We start from the raw sequence: 24927 nt of genomic DNA, 5'->3' as shown, positions 1-24927 counted from the left end.
TCAGTTAAAAACATTGTTTATTTAATCTCCTCAAAATCTCCCATCTCTACTAAGTGGTCAAATTCACAAACAGGGTTTCTGTAAGTGCAGCAGACTACCGGGAGACTAACGACGGCATGCTGATGCAGCTGTGGTCATCTGTGTATGGACTGGGTTCTTGCTCCGTTTAGGTAGCTGTCATGTCAAGGTTTCTTAAACGCCAACCTAGCCTATAAGTAGAAACAGGTCATTTCTTTACATAGAAGAATGCATCGTATCATACCATATATATCCAAACTCATTCATATGAGAAAACCTTTGCTGAACAGAGGATTAGCCACAGAGAGTTATGAGCTTTAGTGTATGTGACAACTGGTGGGTAAAAGGGCCAGCCTAAGCAACTCACTCTTGCTTTGAATCCAGAGCCAGTGAAAGAAATACTTTTAGCCCTGAATCCAGTCCCTGAGAAACTAGACTCTGAAATTAGAGCCAAAGAAACACACTTTGACCCTGGAACTCGAATCAGTCGAAAGAAATATGCCCTATTTCTAGAGCCAGAAAGCTAAAAAGGCCAGTGGAAGAAACACAGTTTGGCCCTGAAACCAGAGCCAGCTCTGTCCCTGATCAACTGAAATGTGAAACCAGCCTATTCCTGATTAGGAAAACCAGACAATCCCTGAGCAGGAAAAGCAGTCAATCCCTGAGCACCCTACATCCAAACCCAGAGCCAGTGAAAAGAACACATTATCCTTGAACTCAGAACCAAAGAAACACCCTGACTCTGAAACCAAAGAGAAAGAAGCATACATTGGCCCTAGAAACAGTGAGAGAAATACGCTTTAGCCCTGAACATAGACCAAAAAAGCTAAAAAGGGCCAGTGAAAGCAACACAATTTGGTCCTGAAATCAGAGTCATCTGACTAACTAAACTAACCAATCCCTGAGCAGAAAAACTTCTCGCTGGAAAACTCTGCCTTTAAGAAGCACTATATGCCGGGTGGTGGTGGCGCACACCTTTAATCCCAGCACTCGGGAGGCAAAGGCAGGTGGATCTCTGTGAGTTCGAGGCCAGCCTGGTCTACAAGAGCTAGTTCCAGGACAGGAATCCAAAAAGCTATGGAGAAACCCTGTCTCGAAAATCCAAAAAAAAAAAAAAAAAAAAAACACTATGTAAGACTCTGCCTGTTCAGTTGTGGGGCTGTCCTTTCCCACCCTGTCAGAGGCAGCCTCTCTCCTGGACTCCTTCTTCCCAAATAAATCTCTTTCTCAAAAGAGTCTTGGGTGAAGATCTTTGTTCACCAGCATAGACTAGAAGAACCTTGCTGAGATGTCCTTTAGGGCCCTGAGCAGAAGAAAACCTTGCTGAGACATTGGGAGATTAAGCAAGGCTGAGCAGAAAAAAAGTAACTACTTTTCAATGGAGACACAGGAGATTGCTACATTTCTGTAGGCGTGTGTGTGTGTGTGTGTGTGTGTGTGTGTGTGTGTGTTTTCCCCTTTAGGAGAGTGTAGCAGAAGAAAGGGCTGCAGAAGAAGGGGATAGCTCTGCTAGAACGTTCTCTTAGGGGAACAGAGCAGACATGTTGAACAAATTGAACATTAAAAATTTTCTATTTATTCTATTTCTCTGTTGTCTTTTTATTAGTTGCGAGAGTACTTGCTAGTATGGGTGTATGCACACGTGGGTGCCTATGAGTGTAGAAACCCAAAACTTATGTCAAATGTCTTTACTGTGTTTCTCTTCATCTTAAAGCATTTTGAGGCATGGTCTCTCACTGAACCTGAAGCTCATTGACTTGGCTAGGCTGGTTAGCCAATGGGCCTCAGGGCTGGGCTTGCAGGTGTACAACATCATCCTTGGCTTTTTTACATGGATTTTGGTGTTCTGAATGCTCCAATGCCTTCGAATTTCTATTTCAAGTCATCCTGTGCAAAATGACTTTATGTAGCTTTGCGTAACTGTTCCTTAGACATTTTGTATGTGTGTGTATATATGTATAATGTATATAAAGATACATTAACAGAATCACTGTTCATGCAATGTAGAAACTTTGAACATCATGTACATATGCATATATAATCAATTCCTTCTATTTTGTGGACATTAACACTTACAGCATAAGTATTTGTCTTTCTTTTTCACTATAGTGTTGGTCATTAAACTCAGGACCTGGTAAACACTAGACAAGTTCACTACCCCTAAGCTACACCTCGGCCCAACATTTTACAATTATAGACTTTCCAAGAGTTCTATCTTCTACTCTTTGTCTCCTTTTGTGTGTCTCACAGAGCATATATAATATTTCTATAAAGCTATATTCTTTAATTACTAAATTAAAAGAAACAGAAAAAGGAATCTACAACTCATTTCACCATCTTTTTAAAAAGTATAACTTGGATGTGACAGCTGAGCATCCATCTCCCTCCCCCTCAGATGGTTTCTTCAGCAAGTTAGAGCAGTGAGGATTGGTTTAGTCTCATAACCAAATTAGAGTGAAGACATTGGCCACATAATACACATGCTCCAGTTTTAAAAAAATTTCTGAATCTTGGGCAACTGTTCTCTTGTTAACTACTTTACAGTTTCTAAAAGCAGTTATTGTCCAAAGCTGGAAGAACTTAAGTCTTCTCAGATGAGCATGTGAATGAATGGAGGGAGGTAAACAAAAATAAAATTAAAAAGATGAGGTCTGATAGGGGAGCAGCTGGATAAGAAAATCAAAAAAGGAACAGTAATTTAAAGTTTATTCCAGCTATAATGCAGGTTATTCTGACTTTAAGGTAGCATCACATGGCATACTTCTGAGTCCATTCCCAAGATATTCTGTTGTACTTATCTCTGTCTGTTTTATAGATCCGTGCAATCTCTGGCACTAGGGGGTCATCTGGGTTTGGATCACATAGCAGAGAACAAATGGATAAGGTTTAATTTAAATATCACTTCTTCTTATAATTGTCCTAAACCTTGTAGATTAATTTTCTGCCATTTGTAGTATCTTGCACAATCTTTCTCATAGCATAAATTATACAATGTTACAATGCCTGACAGGATCCCTGTAATGTTTCAAAAATATTTATTTACCTTATTTCTCCATAGCTTTATAGTATATCATTGTTTTTGATAAGGAGACACACACAGATCTTAGCAATGGTTGGGTCATATTTACAAAGAGTTGATCAATATCTGAACATAGATACATATTTATAAACATATACACATACATATATTCATTCAGAAACATACATGTATATGCATTCTTTCTCTCTAATACAAGAGGAGTTGTCTGTCTCAAAAGGAGTGTTCCCTTTTTGAATAATGATTCACTTACCTCAGTGGATTATAAATTATCATTTTCCTTTTCAGTGTGCCTCTGAATGGCTTCCTTTTTTTATTCCAGGAATAGGAATATATTTAGACAGAGATGTTAGTCCATCAGCATTAAAATCACATGAATCATTGGAATTCTCTGGAAGGAAGAAGGTAATTACTGGGAATATATGTCAGCCCTGGCCTCAAGTATCTGAGAAGTTCTTTAAGCATCTAAAAACTGCCCTCAATTAGTCCGGCAAAAGGTGTGAGCTAAGGGCCCAGCACCGTCCCTGTTCCTTAAATATGTATCTGACATAGCAGCAGCAACAGACTGAAGGACGGAGGCAAGCACCTCTTAGAAGGTTCCTTCATGGAGCAAGGACAATGAACACTAGGGTATCTCTTCTAGAATGAAAGATAAGGCTGGTCCTGGGGGTGGCCATGGGGTCCTTGTGAGGAGTATGGAAAAACGTGAACTTTTAGACTTCCAGAAAAATATAATAAAAATCAAATATAAGGATGGATATGACAGGGAGTGGGAGTGGATAAAACTCTGAAGGAAAAGACGCAGGTGAGAGAATGCAAAGATGAGCTGGGTGAGTGGATGGAGGCACTCCTGTGCAGCACATGCGCAGTAGCGGCAACACTGTGCTGTGGGCAGGATTGCTACTTGAGACGATGGAAATGCTCACTTGTTTCGTTTTAGTAGCTTTAATAGCGCCTCTGTGTTTTTCATAACATCATGTTGTGGGCCTTAAGTATACTCAGCCTTTCTCTTTTAAAAAGTGAAAGAAAAGATTTAAATAGCCATTGTTACAGTCTTTTAGAAAATGAACTTTTGTTTCCGGAAAATGAGGCCCAATGCCGATGGGTAATTGCACCCCTTTCTGCGATCAACCTCTGAGGCTAGATAAAGACCCTTATGGCGTCAACTTATATTCTCTAAAAATGATTTCCAGCTCAAAGCTGCCTTTCTTGACGTTTTGGGCGCGAGCGTAGCCATTAACGGGCCAAACCATCTCTCCTGTTCCTCATTCCTTCTTCCCATGTCCCCCAAACTTTCCATTACAGGGTTTTTAGACCATTTTCAACTATTAATCGGAGTAGGGTACTCAACCTCAATTGTAGGCTCTTGTTTGAAACTTCAGGCTTTCGACTTACACAACCCACTGACCTGAGGACTTCAGCAGGTCCAGATCATCTGCTCTCGAATTCATCTCCTGGTATTGAACTTGATGTATCAAGACCTCTCCTCTCGAGGAAACTGACAACGGAAGTCATGGGTTATGAAACAGCAAAAACCCAACCCTCCTTCACCTTAGCCTTTCACTAGCAATTTGAGCAGTCTCAACCTTTACCTGTGACCTTGTTGTCAACCAGTCTGCTTGGATGAGGTAGATAGACAATTGCCCCTACTCTCATGATGTAACAACCCATTTCGCTACCAAGGAAGCCAACATTCCTCTGACTGGCTGAAAATGTGTCTTCTTCCATCCCACACTTCCCATGCTTTCTATTTTTTATCTCAACTGATCCTGTCAACAATGGGGTCCTACTCCAACCTTTCATGCAGGCGCTTTTTTCTCTTTCTTTTTAAAAATTCATCTATTTATTTTACATCCTGGTCACAGCTTCCCCCCTCCATATTCCCCTCCCTGTCCTTCTCCCCCATTCTCCATCCCCTGACCCCCTCCCCGGTCTTCATCCAGGCTAGTTCTCCCATGAGCATCAACAAAGCATGGTCTATCAAGTTGCAGTAAGGACAAGCATCTTCCCCTGTATGAAGGCTGGGCAAGGTGACCCAGCATGAGAAGTAAGGTCCCGAAGGCCAGCAAAAGAGCCAGAGCCAGCCTCTGTTCCCGCTGTCAGGAGTCCCACAGAGGACCAAGCTACACAGGTGTGACATACATCACGCACGTGCTGCTGTAATGACCAGGCAGCCTTGGACCCTCCGACGTAAGCATTCAAACCTGGTTCCTTCTCTCTGCACTAGCCCGGCAAGCAGCTTCTCTCTTTGATCCTCACTTCACTCAATGACAACTGTGTCATCCTCTATCTGTCCCGGCACTCATGCATGTGCTCTTTCTCTAGGATGTCTCTATCTGTCCCTGCACTAGTGCACGCGCTCTTTCTCTGGGATGTCTCTATCTGTGCCCGCACTCGTGCACGCGCTCTCTCTCTGGGATGTCTCTATCTGTCCCTGCACTCGTGCACGCGCTCTTTCTCTGGGATGTCTCTATCTGTGCCCGCACTCGTGCACGCTCTCTCTCTCTGGGATGTCTCTATCTGTGCCCACACTCGTGCACGCGCTCTCTCTCTGGGATGTCTCTATCTGTCCCTGCACTAGTGCACGCGCTCTTTCTCTGGAGTGTCTCTATCTGTCCCTGCACTAGTGCACGCGCTCTTTCTCTGGGATGTCTCTATCTGTGCCCGCACTCGTGCACGCGCTGTTTCTCTAGGATGTCTCTATCTGTGCCCGCACTCGTGCACGCGCTGTTTCTCTAGGATGTCTCTATCTGTGCCCGCACTCGTGCACGCGCTGTTTCTCTAGGATGTCTCTATCTGTGCCCGCACTCGTGCACGCGCTCTTTCTCTGGGATGTCTCTATCTGTCCCTGCACTCGTGCACGCGCTCTTTCTCTGGGATGTCTCTATCTGTGCCCGCACTCGTGCACGCGCTCTTTCTCTGGGGTGTCTCTATCTGTCCCCGCACTCGTGCACGCGCTCTTTCTCTGGGGTGTCTCTATCTGTCCCCGCACTCGTGCACGCGCTCTTTCTCTGGGATGTCTCTCGTCCAGTTGTCTGAACCATCGTTAGAGCCTGTCAGAAAGGTTCCTTCGAAGACTTCTACCTCGTTTTTAACATCAGATAATCTTTCTCTCTCCTCGCTATCACTTTGATTCTTGTTCATATTAATAAAGCGCTACATTGCCATTTATCTACAGTCTATTATTAACCAAATTATTTTATTATTTTATTATCCCTTTCTTCACGTTTAGACCCTATTCATTGCTTGACAGAATAAGGTGATTTCACATCAAGGTTATTATGGTTAGAGAAAATAAAATATGAACAAACCTTCATTCTAAATCATGAATTGTATATTAACTATAAATTAAGTATAGTATTAATTAACTACTCCAATTAAACACATGGAATACAGAGTGTATTATGGTAACTAGAGTTTCCCCCCCTTTTTCTTCTGAGGAAATTTTGCTGCCTATACTCTAAGGAACTCCCCAAACCTCTTGTGACTCCCTACTTTCTGGTCACTTCACCGTTCAGTAATTTGTTTATTTAGTTATAATTAGTTCAAGAACCCCTTAATCCTTTGGGCATGTTAGAGAGATCATGACCTGGCACAGACCTGTAAGCCGCTGTATCTGCCTTCGCTTCTGAGCCCACCAGAGGGATGTGAAGACAAGGGCCAATAGAATGGCGCCACAGATCAGGAGAGCAATGAGGACAGAGTGCCCTAAGGAATGGTAAATATTAAGAAAGATGACAAATTCTCAGCTGTTTCCTTTGGCCACCTGCAAGAGCCCGGAAGCAAAACTCCAGCCCTTAGAACTCCTTCTGACCCAGAGTTTTCTAAACATGAGCAATTCCAAGTAATGCAGTCCCGTGCTTATAAATTCCACAATATACCTGTGCCACGCCCTGATTCTGGAGGCGTTCCTGTAGGAGGAAAGAGGAAGAGACTCAATTCAGGGGGCCACGGATAAACCAAATACCAATATTTCCTTGTATGAGCCCTCACTGCTTCTTAAGCAAGTGAACTACATTTTCTAAACTAAAGCTTGGGTCTCCCAGTCGCTCATCTCTTGCACACAGATATGTAGGTTGTCTGTCTGTCCTTTGTGACAGCCACTGTGTAACAGAAAATGTTTTCATCTTTCCTCTACATGATTGTCTTCCTATCAGACACCCCTGTTGCCAGACCAAACATAAGCACATCATGTTTTGATGCCTCGCTTGTCTTTGCTACCGAAGAGTCCTGCTCAATCCAGGTTGTTGACACCCACCTGGGAGACACATTACAGAAGCATCTTCCTTGTGCCCACAGTCACTGTGACTCCATGGTCTGGCAGGACAATCCCACAGGGTAGACTCGTTCCCTCTGCACTTCACTTCATTGAGCCATATTGGCCCAGTTCCTGGACCAAATGATGCTTCTTTCAGCGCCTTCACAGCCTGACCACAACCCAGCTCCTGACACACGACCTGAGCATCATTAAGATCCCAGGAGTCATCACACACTGTGCCCCAGGAACCCTTGTGCCAGATCTCCACACGGCCGGAGCAGTCATTATGTCCTCCCTGAAGTCTTATTTTGTCTGAAAAATATCACAGACATCTGGGTTATTCCTGAGAAGATGAAAGCGTCAGGAAGGCTATGGGAGAACAGAGATTCAATTGCTTTACAAACTATTTAATGTGCACTGGTCAAAGTACAGAGAGTAACAGCCATAAACAAGACATCTCCATGACACTACTAAGGCTCAGGGACCATCCTTGAGGGGAGAGGTCAGAAGATCATAAGAACCAGAGGCTGGGAAAGATATGGAAGAAACATTGCATTCATGGCAGTTGTGGCTGTCTGCAGAAGATCAAGCCAGTCCACATCCCATCACGGAGCAAGGAGGGCATGATGAATCCTCTCTACCTAGGAACTACTGACAGCTGATGGCTCTTGCAGGCTGGGGAGTCAGTTTTCTTTAGGGATGTGGTTCCTGGTAGGTTGACCATGCTTCAGTGGATGGCCCTACACCCATGAGTATATAGGTGGCATATTGGACCCAATGGGTTATGAAAAAGCAGAAAGAGAAAGAGGCCGCGAAGTCAGAAGGGAAGATAAGGATTGAATCTGAGAGGAGCTAGAGGAAGGGTTGATCCAAATGCATTGCATGCCTGTGTGAAACTCTTAAGGAATCAATAAAATGTATAAAATTAATGTGAATTAAAAAAATTCTATACCCCTAATTTTTAAAACAAAAGTATATGCCTTTTCATCAAAGTGGATATATTCCATCAAACGCTTAACAAATGGAACACATAAAACAGAAGCTTCTGCACAGCAAAGGACACCATTATTATGGTGCAAATGCAGCCTACAACATAGGAGCTGAGGCAGAGGGGTAAATATGATCAAAATACATTGTATAAAATTCTCAAAGAGTTATTAAATATATTGTTTAAAGAGTCATAGTGCAACTCAAGAAGCTGCAAGTGAATGAGGTCAACATTATTAATGTGGAAAGTCAAATTTTCTCACATGGACAAGAGTGATAGGGACAGCAATAGTCAGACTCAACCATTGCGAGTTTTTTCTGTTATCAATGTGTCAAGATAATATTTGAAAAAAATGCGGGAAAAGGAAAGCAGGCCTTTCAAGAATCCAATCATTCATTAATCATGTATTCTCTTTTTGGTTTTCTTAGAGAAAGCAATCAAATAGAACTTTCAAGTATAGAAACGGGAAGGTCTGGGATAATGGTTATTGATCTTGTATGTGGATAGATACACGCAAAATATAACAGTTATATAAAACCAACATTCCAAGCCTAACTATTGTCTGGAAGTTACCCACTCTTGTTTAACGAGACCTAACAAATCAAGCCAGTGTGCTCAGGGAAATAAAACTTTGTGTTTTATTGAAACGGACAGCGGGTGCTCACCATTACAGGTGATCCAGACCTCCTCGGAAGGGCTGGCCCGTCTCTGCTTCCATGGAGATGAGGGGCACTGCCATAAGCTGTCCACTCCTTTTGGACACTGCACGTTATCTACCCACATGAGCCTGGATGGCGTCTTGTACGAGGATGTCGGTTTCACGGTCCCATTGTCTGCGCAGCCCAGCTGACGGCACACCACCCCCACGGTGGTTGGAGGCATTCTGCTGCTGCCAACACTTCCCCAGGTACCGTTGTAAAACACTTCCAGGCGCCCTGCACAGTTCTCCCTAGGCACTTCAGCGGCCAGCCTCAGAGACATGAACTCTGGGAGAAAAGAAGAATTGGTGATTTCACAGCTTCTCTGAAGAAAACATCTTTTTGTCCAATGTAAGAAGGGCTGTAATAGATACAGTGTGTCAACTCCTAGCAATTTGTTAAACCAGTAGATCTCTGCATAAACCAGCGGATCTTAATAAAATACAGCATTAGTTTCTATATACCATCTGGCTTTTGGATCTGGAGTTTTGTACTCAGAAACCTCTTTTGAAGGCTGTCAGTGCTCCGAGACGCCTGGGAGATTCAGAACCTCCTCTAAGCTCTTTTCTTTTCTTTGTAATATTTTTTATTTAAGTAACTTTTTTTCCATTTATTTTTACATACCAACTAGTTTCCCCTCCCTTCTTTTTTCTTATCTCCTCCCTTTTCTCATCTACTCCCCTTCCCCATCTTCTCCTTTTCCATCTTCATTCAGAAAGAAGCAGGGCTCCCCCCCCCCAGCCCATGGGCTTGCACAAAGCATGGCACCTCAAGTTGAGGCAGAACCAAACTCCTCCCCTTACACTGAGGTGGGGTCAGGTAATCCAGCATGGGGAACAGGTTACCAAAAGTCAGCTAAGCACCAGGGAGAAGTCCTGCTCCCTTTGTTAGAAGCCTTACTAAGAGACCAAGCTATACAACTGCCACACACACACACACACACACACACACACACACACACAGCCTTTGTTGGTCCCATGCAGGTTCCACAATGTTGGTTCAGTGTCCATGAGATCTCCTGAGCTCACGTCTGCTGTATCTGTGGGTTCCCCCATCATGACCCCCCTGGCTCATAAATCACTTCTCCCTTTCTTCCACAAGACTCTCGGAGCCCAGCAAAGTGCTTGTCTGTGGATCTCCGCCTCTGGTTCCATCAGTTACTGGGTAGAGGATGGCAATTAGGGAAGTCACCAGTCTGCTTACAGACGGCCAGGTACCCTCCCCACTATTGCTAAGAGTCTTAGTTGGGGTCATCCTTGTGGGTTCCTGGGGCTTTCCCTGGCATCAGGTTTCTCCTTAAAGCCAAAATGTCCCCCCATCAAGACATCTCTTTTGTTACGCCTCTGAGTTCTTTTCAATGATAGAATTTGGATTTTTCTCCCTAAATTACAATAATTTTAACTTGGGAAGTATTATTCAATTCTCGTTTGTTTGTTTGTTTTTCTGTGCATGGCTGTGTATTCCAGGGGGTGTTGAGTCCCCTGGAACTGGAGTTACAGACAGTTGTAAGTTGCCATGTAGGTACTGGGAATTGAACCTGGGTCCTCTGGAAGAGCAGTCAGTGCTCCCAACTACTGAGCCATCTTTCCAGCCCCTCTCAGTGGATTTTAACTGACACATAAGCTGTGTATTTCAGAAATATGGTGAGAAGTCTCAGGGCCTGCACATTCTGGTCTAGGTTCAAGTCAGGTCTTAGGTGTATGCATCATCTCATGGTCCCATTGGTCTGTACAGCCCAGCTGACGGCACACCATCCCCACGGTGGTTGGAGGCATTCTGCTCCTGCCAACATTTCCCCATGTACCGTTGTGAAACACTTCCAGGTGACCTGCACAGTTCTCCCTAGGGACTGCATCGGTTGACATTCACTGCCGTTTGCTTCTTAGTCACTTTAAATACAATTGTGACCCAGAGCTATGTGCAGAACTTACCCGAGCAAATGACACCAGCATCCTCCTTGTGCCTGCAGTTATGGCGCCCCCAGCCATGTGAACGGCACTGCCAAATATGAGATTCTTTCCCATTGCAGTTGACCTCATCTAGCCAGATATTGCCCTCTCCTTCATTAAAGTAAGCAGAACCCGTGGCATTAATAGCCACACCGCAGTCCAGCTGCTTGCACACCACACTGGCATCAATCAGATCCCAGCTGTCATCGCAGATGGTGCCCCAGGAGCCCTCGTGATAGACTTCGACTCTCCCAGCACAGCGATTGCCTCCATCTACCAAGCGAAGCTGTCCACTTGCTGGAAAGAGAGATGAGGATAACCCTGAAGAGCATTTCAAAAGGACTCAGATCCTTTGCACAGAGCGATCATGAATTCTTACCTATGCAGGGCACATCGCTCTTGTTTGGGACGGCTGAGCTTGTTGTTGGGACCGAAGACGATGAACTACACGGCTGCAATGTATGGGACTGGTTTCCTGAAAACACCAACATTTTCAGGCATATAAGATCAAAAGGTTACGAGGAAGAACGTGGGTCAGGTGGAGAGTCCTCCAGCTGATTTGAGGACAAACACACCTTCAGAAAGAGGAAGGAGGAAGGTGGGCGGGTCACAGAGAGAGGGGGAGACAGATGGACCACGTGGAAGTGAAGCTTGGAATAGCTTAGGATACAGTAAGCCAGTGGTTCTCAACTCTGGGGGAGGGTCGAACAATCCTTTCATAGGGACCACATATCAGATATCCTGCATATCAGATATTTACATTATGATTCGTGGCAGTGGCAGAGTTATAGTTATGAAGTAGCAAAGGGATGATTTTATGGTTGGTGGTCACCATAACTTGAGGAACTGTATTAAAGGGTCGCAGCGTTAGGAAGGTTGAGAACCACTGCAGTAAGCCCTAGACAGCAATGAGGCCGATGAAAATCAAGTTCACTTACATCCTAAGAAGACAAATGAAGTTACTATTCTAGCACATGTCTCATGAACCCCAATAGGCCCTTTCCTTTCGCTTCATCCTTGCCCCAGGCCTGCCCATCTGGGCCCGCCCATCTGATTCTAAATCCCATCATTGCGGGGTGGCTCCTGATTGGATAATTGCAGAGAGGTTCCTGATTGGATCCCTGCGGAGAGGCTTCTGATTGGCTCCCCTCTTGTCTCTCACCTGAGCATATTACAGAAGCCACTTGCCCTTCAGAACACATCGGTGCACCCAGGGCAGTCATGAGGCAGTCCCCTAGGTGCTCCTCAGTCCCCGTGCAGTGGTACATGTGTCTCCAGACCTGACCGGCTCCTTTCCCAAAAGGTGCTCCTCCTGGAGTAGAGAGAGCAACTCCACATCTAAGCTGCTGACACAAGACATGGGCGTCTTCGATGTCCCAGTGAGAGTTGCAGAGCGGCCCCCAGGCTCCGAGCACCTTGATCTCCACTCTTCCCTCACAGGAGGATTTGCCGCCTGCCAGGCGGACTTCTGTGTACCCTGAAAGGAGACGGGCCTTTAGAAAAGACATTTGTGACTCCTTAGCCCGCTCTCCTTCACAGCACAGGCACAAATTGAAGACATTTTCCACATCTTACTTGAGCAGACTAGGCTGACGTCCCTGCTGTGGCTACAAGATCCTTCTACAGGGGGCGCCACCTTGCACAGTGAAAGATGAGACTCATCCCCGGTGCACTGGAATTCTTCAGCCCAGATCTGCCCACTTCCTTCTCCAAAATGTGCTCCCCCGAGGATAGAGACGACTGTTCCGCATTGTAACTCCCTGCACACCACACTGGCAGTTTCCAGGGACAAGTCAAAATCACAGACGGAGCCCCACACATCGCCGTGTTTCACCTCCACTCGACCGGAGCATGGAATTTCCCCTCCAACCAATCTGGGTTCCCTGTGACCTGAAAAATATAGTGTTTCTGTGAGAGGTACCATTTCCACATTTTCACCCATGGCGGGATTAGAGGCATGGTGGGTTCACGGTGATTTTTCACACCGCGCCTCCTGGGTCTTCTGTCTAGACTGAGCATAGCAAATTGACAATCTCACATTTCTCATTGGACCGGTCCTCCTAAGAAAATCTTAGAACTTTGGTTTTTTTAAAAAGCCAAGATCAGAACTGCTCTTCTCTTCTAGTATGCCACCTGCATTTATTTACGACACACAGTTTGTTCACTGGCTCTCGTCAGCCCACTTGCTAAGTCTTCCTCATCCTTATCAACCCCTGCTCAGCGGTTGGTTTTCAACATATTTCCGTTTTGAACACTGAATGAACACAAGATGTTTAAAAGAATGCACTACACTTGCTGTCCAGAATTTTGCTGTCCTCTTCCCATTCCTTTGTGACAGGATTTTATCACAGGCTTCTTAGACAGATAGACAGACTGACTACGCATGCTCTGCCTCTCACCACACAGCACTGTGCCTCCTCCACTCTGCCAGCAGGAAGGGCAGCGCTGAGACTCCCAGACCTTGTGCCGCTAGGACCAAGAGAGTGAACAAACCTGTATGTCATTTAGTGTAGCTGGGCTTTAGAATGCAAACAAAAGAGATGCCAAGTAACAAGAACTAGAACTCAGAATGGAATGGGTTCCTTGTCAGGTGGAGAGACTCGGCCGCCAAGACAAGGGAGGGTTTCCTTTAACACCCAGCAACCATTCCAGCTTCTCGGAAACACAAACAACTTCAAATTCACTTCTTTTACAAAGTATATCTGAGGTCGGGCCTTCTAAAGAGCATGGGTCCTTCACAGAGGTCTGTGTGGCTCTTGGAGGGCGCCTGCGGCATGGTACAGACGGACAGACAGCTCTTGGCCCTCGCAGTGTTCATACTCTCTTGTTCCTTTCAGATCAGATGTCGTTTACCTTACACTAAAATACCTCCGGAAATGTGCCAGATAGGACTATTTGCTGCTTTGGAAACACAGATAGCGTGGCTTAGCAGGCCAAAATTTCACTATTAAAGTGAATTCCTATCCAAATGTAAGACAAAGAACCCATCTTTTTTTTTATCCTTCTCTCCTTTCATACAACACAAACCCATCTATTTCTGAATGCAGATCAAGTTTAAAACAAACAATGCTATACAGAAATAATCAATGATTTTTTTAAAAAAAAATTGGAAAGTTTGTGCCTTCTTGTTGAGCTGAGAAGATATCACTGACTATAACGTACATGGTCTTCTTGGACAGGCTTAGTCTTTCAGTCATGGCCGTTTCTGAGATTAAGCCAAACTAGGTTTCTTGTAACTTCTGGTTTATCCACGTGTAGTCATTTCAAAAGAAATAAAACACAACCAGAGAAAAGCAAAACCAAACCCAAAGTATTTTTTCTTTCTTAATGAAAACATGTTATTGGCTTGCTAACAAATCCTTCCTGTACACCATTTCTCAGGCCCCCAATTCTCAAACATTAGAATCGAAGCGCAAAGGGAAGCTCTTCCATACAAACAAGTTCCTTGGGGACTCCGTTTTCACAGCCTTGATTATGAAAATCTGTGAGCATGTGTCTTTCCACACCACAGGTGTTTTGTTTAGATCACTTATTCTGTGCACATGATCAAAATCCTGGAGTCTTAACTTCTCGAGGGACTTTTCTTCCAGACAAACGTATGACTGTATTGATTTTTATATAAGAGTCACTAGATAAAATCTTGTGCATGACTTTGGTTCTTTTGATTAACAAAAGTAACTTTGATCTGCCAAAGTAACTAAATCAGTGTTTATTCTCTCACAAAAACAAAAACAACAAAAAAACCTGAATGAAGAAGAAGTGTAGGAACTAGTTAAACCAGGACTTCCTCCTTTTGTTCAGTAACAACGCAAATGATGTACACCAGAAGGATAAATAGCTGTCATTTGAAACACTCGGAGTGTCTTGTCCCTCAGCTAAGTTGGTTATAAAATGCAGCCAAATCAGAAGATGAAACTGGTCCCCCACAACAAAAGCAGCAAGCCTACCAGCCAGGCAGCCTTCTGCTCTTTATCTTTCATTCAGCCTTAAGGTTTCAAACGGCCTTAAGTCAGAGACCAAGAATGGACAGGCAAAGACTGGTGTCAGTGCATATTGGCACTTGTAAATGTGCCTTTTGACATCAGATTAAGGCAGCTAGACGAGAAGAAGCCTGTGAAGTTTTGGGTAGCATTCTCTTGCTAACTTTGAGAATAGTTGCTATAAACCTCAAGTCCGAGGTTACAAGTGTGTACTGTGACACCTGACTTTTTATGTGCATTGTCAGTCTGAACTCAGGTCCTTATGAGTGTGTGGTAAGTGCTTTACCTACTAAGCCATCTCCTCAGATGTCCTCCTGTTACATTTTCAGCTGAAGGATAATTCGTAGTCTGTCGATATATTACATAACATAATACAGACATAATGATATGAGTTAAAATACATTAGTCCTTTCCGAAAAATAATGCAATCAGATTTATTTTTAAAATAAATCCCAGTTCTTTGATTAGTATAAGCAATGCACCTGCACATCCTGATTTATAAGGCTTTGAAAAGCATACAAAGTAAGCCATATCTGGGCGATAGTGGCACAAACTCTGTGAGTTTGAGGCCAACTTGGTTTGTAGATTTAGCTCCAGGACAGCCAGGGCTACGCAAAGAAACGTTGTCTTGAAAATCGAATTCTCAGGAACCCATAAAGAGGACCCCAGCTAAGACTCCTAGCAATAGTGGAGAGGGTGCATGAACTGGCCTTCCCCTGTAATCAGAGTGGTGACCACCTTAACTGTCATCAGAGAGCCTTGATCCTGTACCTGCTGGAAGCAGATGCAGCGATGCACAGTCAAGCACCAGGCTGAGCTCTGGGAGTCCATTTAAAGGGAGGGAGGAGGAGGGAATATATGAGCAAGACGAGTCAGGATCAAGACAAGGAAGTCTACAGAGAACTGAACCGAACTCATGGGAAATCATGAACTCAAGACTGACAGCTGTGGAGTCTGCAAGGGACAGAGCTAGGCCCTCTGCATGTGGGAGACAGTTGTGTAGTTTGGTCTGTTTGTAGGGCCCCTGGCAGTAGGATCAGGATCTATCCCGGGTACATGAACTGGCTTTTTGGAGCCCATTCCCTATGGTGGGATGTCTTGCTCAGCCTTGATGCATGACGGGGAGGCTGGTCCTGTCTCAGCTGAATGCTCCAGGCTTTGTAGATTCCCCATGGGAGGCCTTACCCTTTTGGAGGAGTGGATGGGGGGGGGGCGTCAGGTGGAGGGCAGGGGAAGAAAGAAGGGATGGGAGGGGAAATTATGGTTGGTATGTAAAATGAATTAAAAAATTACAAAAGGAAAAACAAACACCAAACAAAATAAACCATGTGCACAATATTCATAGCATCCTTGGAATTGAGCTGTTTCTTAACAAAGGAATCAAAAGTCTTACCTGAGCAGGTAACTTGAGCTTCTTCATAGTTTACACAGGAAAGGCCGCCCCACTGCCAGTTTTTGCATTGCCAAAAAGAAGTTTCATTTCCATTACAGCTGCCAGGAAAGAGCCACACATCTGTCTCCTTACTTTTGGAGTAGGTTTTAGCATATGTCTGGAGTGCAGAGCCACATCCAAGCTGTCTACAGACGACATTAGCATCACTCAGGTACCAGTTTCGGCTACACATCTTCCCTATCAGCTTCTGAATCTCTACCTCCACAGTTCCCGAGCAGCGACTGCCTCCACCTACAAGTCTCAATTCTATATCCGACCCATCTGCCGAAGAAACATAAGCACAGGCTGAAGGAACCTGGGGAGACACCGTGTCCCCAAACACACCCATCCTCCCCTCCTTCCCAGATAGATACCCAGACAATGGAAACTATGACTTACCTACCTCCGATTACTTGCTTGTTTGTTTCTTAGCATTACTGAGGATTGAACCTCGATAATGTCCCTTACATACACTGGACAAGGGCTGTATATGCCTGATGCCACTTTGTACTATTGGTTTAAGTTTTGAGATGGAGTCTCAGTAAGTTGCCTGAAATGTGCTTGAATCTACCATCCTCTGCCCTAGCCTTTCTCCCAAGTGGTTTGGATTATAGGCGTGACGTGTCACCATGCCCAATTTTTGCTTACCTATTTCTTGAGGCTTTAATAAACAAATGTAGGCTGTGAATTCTGCTGTAAATGGTACATAGTTCCAAAGACTAAAAATGCTAAACACACACATTCAGACAGTCACGCCATCCATCATAGTCCCTTATGCCAGCTGTCTAAGCTCCACATAGATTTAGAATTTAAGGTGTGGTTCTAAGCACTCCTCCCAGGAATGGAGAACAGAGCCAAGCATCCCTCCCATGGAGAATGGGCCAGATTTTTCAGAGCTGTGAAGGAATTCCCAACAATGAATGAATTATGTCCACGACTCAAAAGCTCCCACTGCTTCCTCTTTCTAGTGAACGCGGGTTCTTCCCTCCTGGATTTAGCGTTCCTTTTAGCTCACCAGAACACGTCACTCCAGCATCTTCTCTGTGATGACAGTAGTGCTTTCCCCATTCCTGGTGCTTACACTCCCAAAGAGCCGATTCGTCTCCTTTGCAGGAGACACTGTCAAGCCAGATTGGTCCAGATCCCTCGCTGGCATTAACTCGACCAACGCCGGCGATAGCGGTTGGACAGCCTAGCTGCTTACACACCACGGAAGCATCCTGACTATCCCAGCTGTCATCGCACACCGTCCCCCATTCTTCCTGGAATCTCACTTCCAGCCTTCCTGAACATTTGGACGCTCCATCCACCAGTCTCAGGCTCAGATCTGCTCCCTCTATAACAACAATGACAACAAACAACAGCAACTTCGTGAAAGGGAAATAAGGATAGTGTGACTAAAAGTGGCTCTAGCTGAGTCAAAGAAAGGGGTGGAGACGTGGACAGAGGCAGTCATTCTACAGCACCGTTACAAGTCACTAGGGAGAGAAGGCGAAGTGCATGAGGCAAGGACAGTACTTACTTTGGGAAGTGCATCAGAGACAGTTTTGTGCCTGTCCCGTCACTACAACTGATGTAGAATTGTTTACTCTAACTTGTTGAAATGTATCTGCCTGTGTTTAGGTTTCTCACCTTGAACTCCAGTCTGTGTAAAGATTCAGCATCTGCTTTCACTGTTAACCACACGGTCTGTCTACTGCTTCTGCTGTGCGCCTGGCCCTTTTGTGAGTATCTGTGGTGGTCTGAATGAGACTGTTCCTCATCAGGCTCAGATGGCTGGACACTTGCCTCTCAGTTAGTGGCACTGTTTGGGATACTTAGGAGGCGTGACCTTTCTGGAGGAAGTATGCCACTGGGGGGATGGTTTTGAGGTTTTAAAGCATTACACCACTCCCGGGTTTCCCTTCCTCTTTGTGCTTGCATTTTCAGACGTGAGTGCTCAGCTTGGTGCTTCAATGACCGGGTCTGCCCTTGTCATGCATCCCACTGTGATGGACCCTTAAGCCCAAATAAATCATTCCTTCTATAAGTTGCCTTGATCATGGTGTTTAACCACAGTGATGGAAAAGCAACTAATAGGAAACTTCTTAGTTTAAAGGCAGAGCAGTGGGGGAAGGGCCCGACCCACTCCTCTCCCCTCCCCCAATCAACACCCCTTAAAAAGCCATCCTTGATTCTGAAGACTACCGGGTGACAAACACAAGCTGACAGCCTGGGACCCTGTGTGGAGTGTTAGCATCACCAGGCTGAGGCAGTAACCCAAGTCTCTGTGCTGGCACTTTCATTTATAATTATGAATTCTATGGAGTTGAGCTAATGGTTTGGGAAGGGACAGGCCAAGGTGGTTAAAAGGATTATGACTGAGGATGATGAGGAGGGTGGTTTATTTTTAAACCAACCTCAGAAATACAAATAGTGAATGTTATTTCAGCTGTGTTTTTTCATAGATACATAAAATTGTGTATTTGTGATATTTCTATATTTGTATCTCTATCTATCATCTATCTCTACCATTTATTTATTTATTTCTACCATCTATCTGTCTGTCTGTCTATCTATCTATCTATCTATCTATCATCTACCTATCTTCTACCTACTTATCTAGAAATGACATGAAAGTAGAAATAAAACAGTATAAAAGGACAGAGAATACTAACAGGAGGGAGAAAGACAAGGAAAGAATAAGGGGTCATGAGGGAGAAATGTAATATAATATATGAATATACAAAAGCTTTAAAAGTTTGCTACTGGCCCCTCTAACCCCTCTGCCACTCCTCTCTTTACCCCTTCCTTTTCCAAGTCTCCTGTCAGTACCCTTCCATTGCAGCATCCCCTGCCTCTCTTTAGCCTGTCTTCAACCTCCATCATAACTTTCTTAAACTCTCTCCTTATGATGGAACTATATTTCTTTATTTGTCATTTTTCTCATAACTGTTTTAATTGCTCGTTTATTTATTTTGAATTATTTACATGCATGGTGCATGTATATGCACCATGTGTGGGCAGTACCCTTAGAGATCAGGGAAAGAGGAACCAGATCTTGTGGAATTGGAGTGATCGACAGTTGTGAGTCATCACATGGGTGCCGAGAACTGAGGCCAAGTCCTCTGTAGGAGCAGTAAGGACTCTCTTATTCAACAAGCCATCCCTTCAGCACTTCCCAGGCTCCCTAAACTACTTCAATTTCCTGATGTCAGTTAGTGAATGCGCAAACGTTAGAGCTGGGACCCCACATGAGACAGTAATGAGCTGATAGAGGTTCAGGGACTTCATTACGTTCTTAAGAACTTGGGCTTACAATCCTGGCACCTTTTCCTTTCGTCTCTCCCAGAGAACAGAAAGCCACGAGGCATCCTTACGTAAGCAGATCACTTCAACATCCTCAGTGTGGTCACAGTTGTGCTTTCCCCATGCTTCATGTTTGCAATCCCAGAGAGCTGACTCGTTTCCACTGCACATCAGATCGTCAAGCCAGATCGGTCCAGAACCAGCACCAAATTTCGCTGAGCCAGAGAAACTAACGGCACTTCCACATCCGAGCTGCTTGCAGATCACGGAAGCGTGGTCTTTGCTGAAATTGTCGTCACACACCGTCCCCCACTTTCCCTGGAACTTCACTTCTACTCTCCCTAAACACTGTTTGGCCCCGTTGTTCACCAATTTCATCTCCAAATCAGATCCATCTAGAGAGAAGACCAAGGTTAGGAAGGAAAGTCTGTTCATAAGCAACGAATCATTTAGGGTTTCCTGGATACTTGGGATTTGATGACATTCTTAAAAAAATAGTGTTTGGCTTTAGATACTGCCCATTTCCACATATTGGAAAATTTTGACCTGCTAAAATCCAATGAACAATAAGGATTTTCCTTTACATCCACTTTCCAAGGAAATTGTATTATAGATCAAAATATTCTTTGTTATAGAAAAGGTCAATATGGCTCATTATTCACATACAGAAAGAAAAAGCATAAAAAGAAAATTGGCCTTCTAATCAAGTTGTTGAAAATGAGAAAATGGTTATTTACTGAATGCTTAGATTCCTTATGTTAATCTGTCCATAGCAAAAGAGTTCTGAGAATAAATAATTGATGTTGAATTTGAAATTAGAAAATAAGAAAAAGCAAAGATGAAAATGCCTAAATAAACACATCAATCTGCAAAACATTATGTGCTATCACTTTCTTTAAAATTATGAGAAAATAATTTATTTCAGTTTTCTGAATCAAAGTTTGTTTTCTCTCCAAGGTATTTACTATCATTTTCAGCAAAAAGAGGAGGCTTTGTTTTCATTTTTTTTAAACTGAAATTTGTTTCTCATGCCATGAGTTCTTGTGAACAGTAAAATACATGAAGAAGGGAGACTTTGGCTGAAATCTGGGGACACTTGAGAAGGTGCAGTTGGACAAAATGTTTAGAAGCACTTTCTTTCTTGAACAAGAAATTACATTTAATGAACTATAATCTGCAACCAATGACCCCCAACCTAGCATGGCTTGTTTTCATTATGGGCAATTAGTAATAACAATTAATAAGAGTAAGCGGTCATAATCAAAGTATACGTAAGTGCACCACATGCCACAGTCTTCCGTTCTTACATGTTTAAGCACTACATGCTATCATCACAGCCTACTTCATATGTGAGTGATCTGTGACTCAGTAGCGGGCCTAGCACTGATCACCTAGAAAGATCGTGAAGCTGAGCTGTGAGTAGCACAGAGGCTGGGGGAGTGGCCTGACACCAGTTTTCTGTTGATTATTGTGCTGTCATCTCCCAAGAGGTAGACTCTGCAGACTAAGCAGCAATTAGGGTGAAGGAGCTCACGTACGCAGACTCCTATGAAACCAGGGAGCCTCCAGTGGCTATTGGTTCCTTCCCTCTTATTGGGTTCTGGTTGCACCTTTAAGTTTATAATCTTCTAAAAAGTAAGTTGAATTTCACTCTTCATCATGTAAGAAAATAAGAGCAGAGAGCACTCCACGGAAGTCAGAGCTGAATATCAACTCTCTATACAGGTAAGAGCCTGGAAAGATTTCTTGTGGCTTTAAAATTTCTTGTAAATGCTACTTTTGTTTTCCCATCATAAAAATTAATAATTTAAAAAAATGAGGAGGAGGAGGAAGAAATGAATGTGGCTGAGTCAACATGGTAATGAAAGATGGGGGTCCATGAAGAAACTAATATTTTCAGCACTTGTTATATGCCAGTATGCAAAGAGATCTGCAAGTGTCTTATCACTGAGTTATCAGATGCTCAGAAAGATTAAATGGTTTGCATAAAACCACAGTATCAGGGAATGATTGTGCTAGAATTCAGCCCAGCATTTTTTCCAAGAGAGGGATAAGTCAGAAATACGTGCATGGGATTTGCTTTGAACGCAGGTAATCCTTACCTGAGCAGGTCACTCCAACATCTTGCTCGTGGGTACAGTTATGCTTTCCCCACCCCTCATGTTTGCAGTCCCAAAGAGCTGACTCATTCCCGGTACAAGAAACCTTATCCATCCAGATGTCCCCGGAGCCTGCACTGGAGTTGGCCCATCCAAGGGCTTTAATAGAAGTTGGGCATCCTAGCTGCCGGCAAACCACAGAAACCTCATTCATGCCCCAGCCGTTCTTGCACACTGTTCCCCACTTCTCACGGATCTTGAGTTCCACTCTCCCAGTGCAGTTCTTTTCACCACCAGTCAGTCTCAGTTCCTTTTTCATTCCTCCTGCAATAACAATTGAACACAGCAATGATAGCCAAGCGGAGTTCAGAGAGCAGGTTGTGCTTTTAGATGACTTACATATGACTTAGAGTCAGAGTGGAGACCATCCTGACCCCACTGTGATATCTATCACAGGAGAATGCTATTTTACAGCACCGGATAGACTCATTAGTACCACAGGCTTCAAGTAGAACAACGACAAAGCTGGGAAAGCTGACAGACAGCACAGTAATCTATGGAATTTTAGTTCCTGAGCCATGGCAGTTTATACCTTCTAGGAGAAGATGCACAGAGTGTCACAGGGTGAGCTCTGTGTATTTCTTCCTGTCATAAACTCAATAGAAATAAAGTTGACAGTGACCATGTGGGGATGGAAAAACAAGTTGAAGGGGATTAAATACCCATTTCACACATTTCTATAAAAATTTACAAAGCAGTTGAAGTCTCCTGAAACTAGTCTTTTAAAGCAGAAAGGAAGAGAGTTATTTTCCTTTTACCTTCGGTGACAAAGTAAACCGTTTCCTCCTTCCCTTTCTCAGATTACCTCGGATGCTTTTTTTTCTATTACTTTGACTTAACTGAGGAACCCAGTGGGCCTACCAGCCTGACTTTCTGCAATAAATTTTTTAATGTAAAATTTAGGCTTTGAATTAATTAAAGTGTTTTCGGAATTCTCTTTTTCCCCAAACTCTGTGCTTTCTTCTCCTCTTTTCTTTAAGCCTGCCACACACTGCTCTCAATCTTCCTGTAACGTGGGATTGTTTCGTTTGAGCGAAGACCATGGTAACAACTCAGTGTCTTCTGCTTAGAATTTTATTGTGTGCTTTTAATGTCTGAGTCAACATGGTAATGAAAGATGGGGGTCTATGAAGAAACTAACATTTTCAGCACTTGTTATATACCAGAGTGCAAAGAGATCTGCAAGTGTCTAACTCTGTGGAGCACGGAAGATACTTAACATACATAGAATTGTGAATTTTGTTTGACAATTCATATCAGAGTGGGTTAAGCCCATAAGTAAATACGATGAAATACTTACCAGGAGAATTAGTGACAGCAGAGGCACTGAGAAGTGAGACTGTGGCCACAATGAAGATCCCTAAACAGACAAACCTTTTGCAACCTACAAGACAAAGGACAGAAGTGAAGCTTACTAATGAGAGATTCTGGAGAGGAAGAGGTTCAGGGTTTAGAATCTGACAAGACCAAACCAATAAAAAGAAAGACCCTTCCTTCCAAATTGGCGGCAAACAGGAAAGATACAGACCCCTAACTTACATGCAGCCTATGAGTGGGGATTTGCGAGAATACTGAGTGTGGAAGCGAATTTTAAAGGCAGGTCTTAAAGAGGCATCAGTAAAACTGGGTGTGGCAATGCTCTCTGTACACCACAGGACAGGAGTCTGAGCTTTCTGTCCCTCTACCTTCTCATCATCAGTTACTCTCTGTGTCTACCTGGTCCACACAGTTAGATGGTAAGTTCACAAGAGAATGGATATTTCTCATGTCACGACTGTTCCACCAACGATGCTTACATTCTCAGTAGGGGGACAAACAGTCTACTGGGCATCCCAAATAGCCAAAAGTTAGCCTTCTCATCTCCACACACAGCATCTCTCTGCTTCACAGTGGCCACAATTCAACACTCATGTAAAACTGAGGGATGATGTTATCTGGTCCATGCACACCACGAAGTAGAACTTTGCACTGACTTGGTTCTCCAAACATCTGCTGGAAATCAACTTTTAATAAATGTTGATTCCTATACTTTATCTTTCTTGACAACTCCTGTTATCATACTCAGGGCAGTTCTGCTTACTTCAGGTTCTGACTTGATCGTTCGTCTCAGCAACTACATAAAACTAGTACAATCACTGCTTCCTTCCTTATGATTTCGGGTTGGGATCTACGACTGACGACAAACACTTTGAATGCCCCTTTCCATTCCTTGCTCTCCTATGCTAGCCACATTCATTTGCTATCAGAACACCTCCAAACCCCACTAAAGGATAAATATAAATGAGACACACTTACCGGGAGATCCAGCATCTTCAAGAAGAACCATTCTGAGCCTGCCCATTCCAAAGTTGAATGATTTCAATGGCTCTTCTGTCTCCTTGTGCTATTGCATATATAGAAGTGTTCTCCGTAAGAAAGTGGAGGACCATGGATGAAAACAATCATCTCGTTCTTAAAATAATCGTCTCATTCTTAAGAACGGAAAAGCTCTACGAGGGAGGAGTCAAACTCAAAGGGGAACTCTTTTTTGCCTTCGCCCTCTTCCCCCACTCCTTGGGACATAAAACAACCAAAGGAAAATTTAACACTTTCCATAGATTTACAAAAACTAGGAAGTATATTCATTCATACTCTTGTTGATTGAATACTTTAATTTTTTCTTATTTATGTTATGTGTGTGTGCCTGCTTGCATATATATATATATATATATATATATATATATATATATATATATACCACATGTGTGTGGGTATCCACAGATTCCAGGAGAGGTTATTGGAATCGCTGAATCTGAAGTTATAAGAAGTTATGAATCACCATGTGGGTGCTGAGAACAGAATTTGGTCCTCTATAAGAGTAGCAAATACTCCTAAAGGCTAGGCCATCTTTCAAGGCCCTATTTTTAATTTTTGAAGTTTATTACCTTTATTCAGGGCTGGGTTCTAACCCCAAGCCTTGAAGATACTAGGCAAGTGTCTATTATTGAGCTGTTCCTCTAACCCTTTAATTTTGTTTTGACTAATAAATTAAACACATTCAAGAAACAGTAATAGCGACATTGTTAAATTATGTGAAAACACAGAGAACATGGTGCTTGTCATTATTTTTGCTTTTGGCAT

At 43.6% G+C, this 24927-nt stretch overlaps 1 protein-coding gene across 1 annotated transcript; it reads right to left on the bottom strand.

Annotated features, from left to right (window-relative positions):
• Positions 1 to 24231, bottom strand: Cd163 (CD163 molecule). Its single transcript, XM_041637964.1, has 17 exons — positions 24103 to 24231; positions 23108 to 23191; positions 21751 to 22071; positions 19720 to 20043; positions 17376 to 17696; positions 16322 to 16642; positions 12524 to 12838; positions 12111 to 12425; positions 11328 to 11423; positions 10931 to 11245; positions 8967 to 9287; positions 7314 to 7625; positions 6937 to 6966; positions 6656 to 6763; positions 4464 to 4553; positions 3309 to 3446; positions 1 to 209 (listed from the first exon to the last, which is right to left on the bottom strand). The coding sequence occupies exons 1-16, from the start codon at positions 24146 to 24148 to the stop codon at positions 3340 to 3342; spliced, it is 3426 nt and encodes a 1141-aa protein (XP_041493898.1). The 5' UTR covers positions 24149 to 24231; the 3' UTR covers positions 1 to 209; positions 3309 to 3339.
• Positions 24232 to 24927: the final 696 nt, after the last annotated feature.

The sequence above is a fragment of the Microtus oregoni genome, unplaced genomic scaffold (genome assembly GCF_018167655.1).
Source record: "Microtus oregoni isolate MIOR12 unplaced genomic scaffold, Mior012 000002F_ref0000024, whole genome shotgun sequence".
Classification (NCBI taxonomy): domain Eukaryota; kingdom Metazoa; phylum Chordata; class Mammalia; order Rodentia; family Cricetidae; genus Microtus; species Microtus oregoni.
This window is presented reverse-complemented; position numbering and strand designations above follow the sequence as displayed.

Bases quoted from the DNA above. Each gene is read 5' to 3' on its own strand.
- Cd163 (XM_041637964.1), bottom strand. From the start codon at position 24,148: ATGGGCAGGCTCAGAATGGTTCTTCTTGAAGATGCTGGATCTCCCG. The intron at 17,697-19,719 runs GTAAGGATGCCT...TTGTTGTTATAG, and splicing joins TGTTGAAGTGATCTGCTTAC to AGGGAGCAGATCTGAGCCTG. The intron at 16,643-17,375 runs GTGAGCTAAAAG...TTTCTTCGGCAG, and splicing joins TGCTGGAGTGACGTGTTCTG to ATGGGTCGGATATAGAATTG.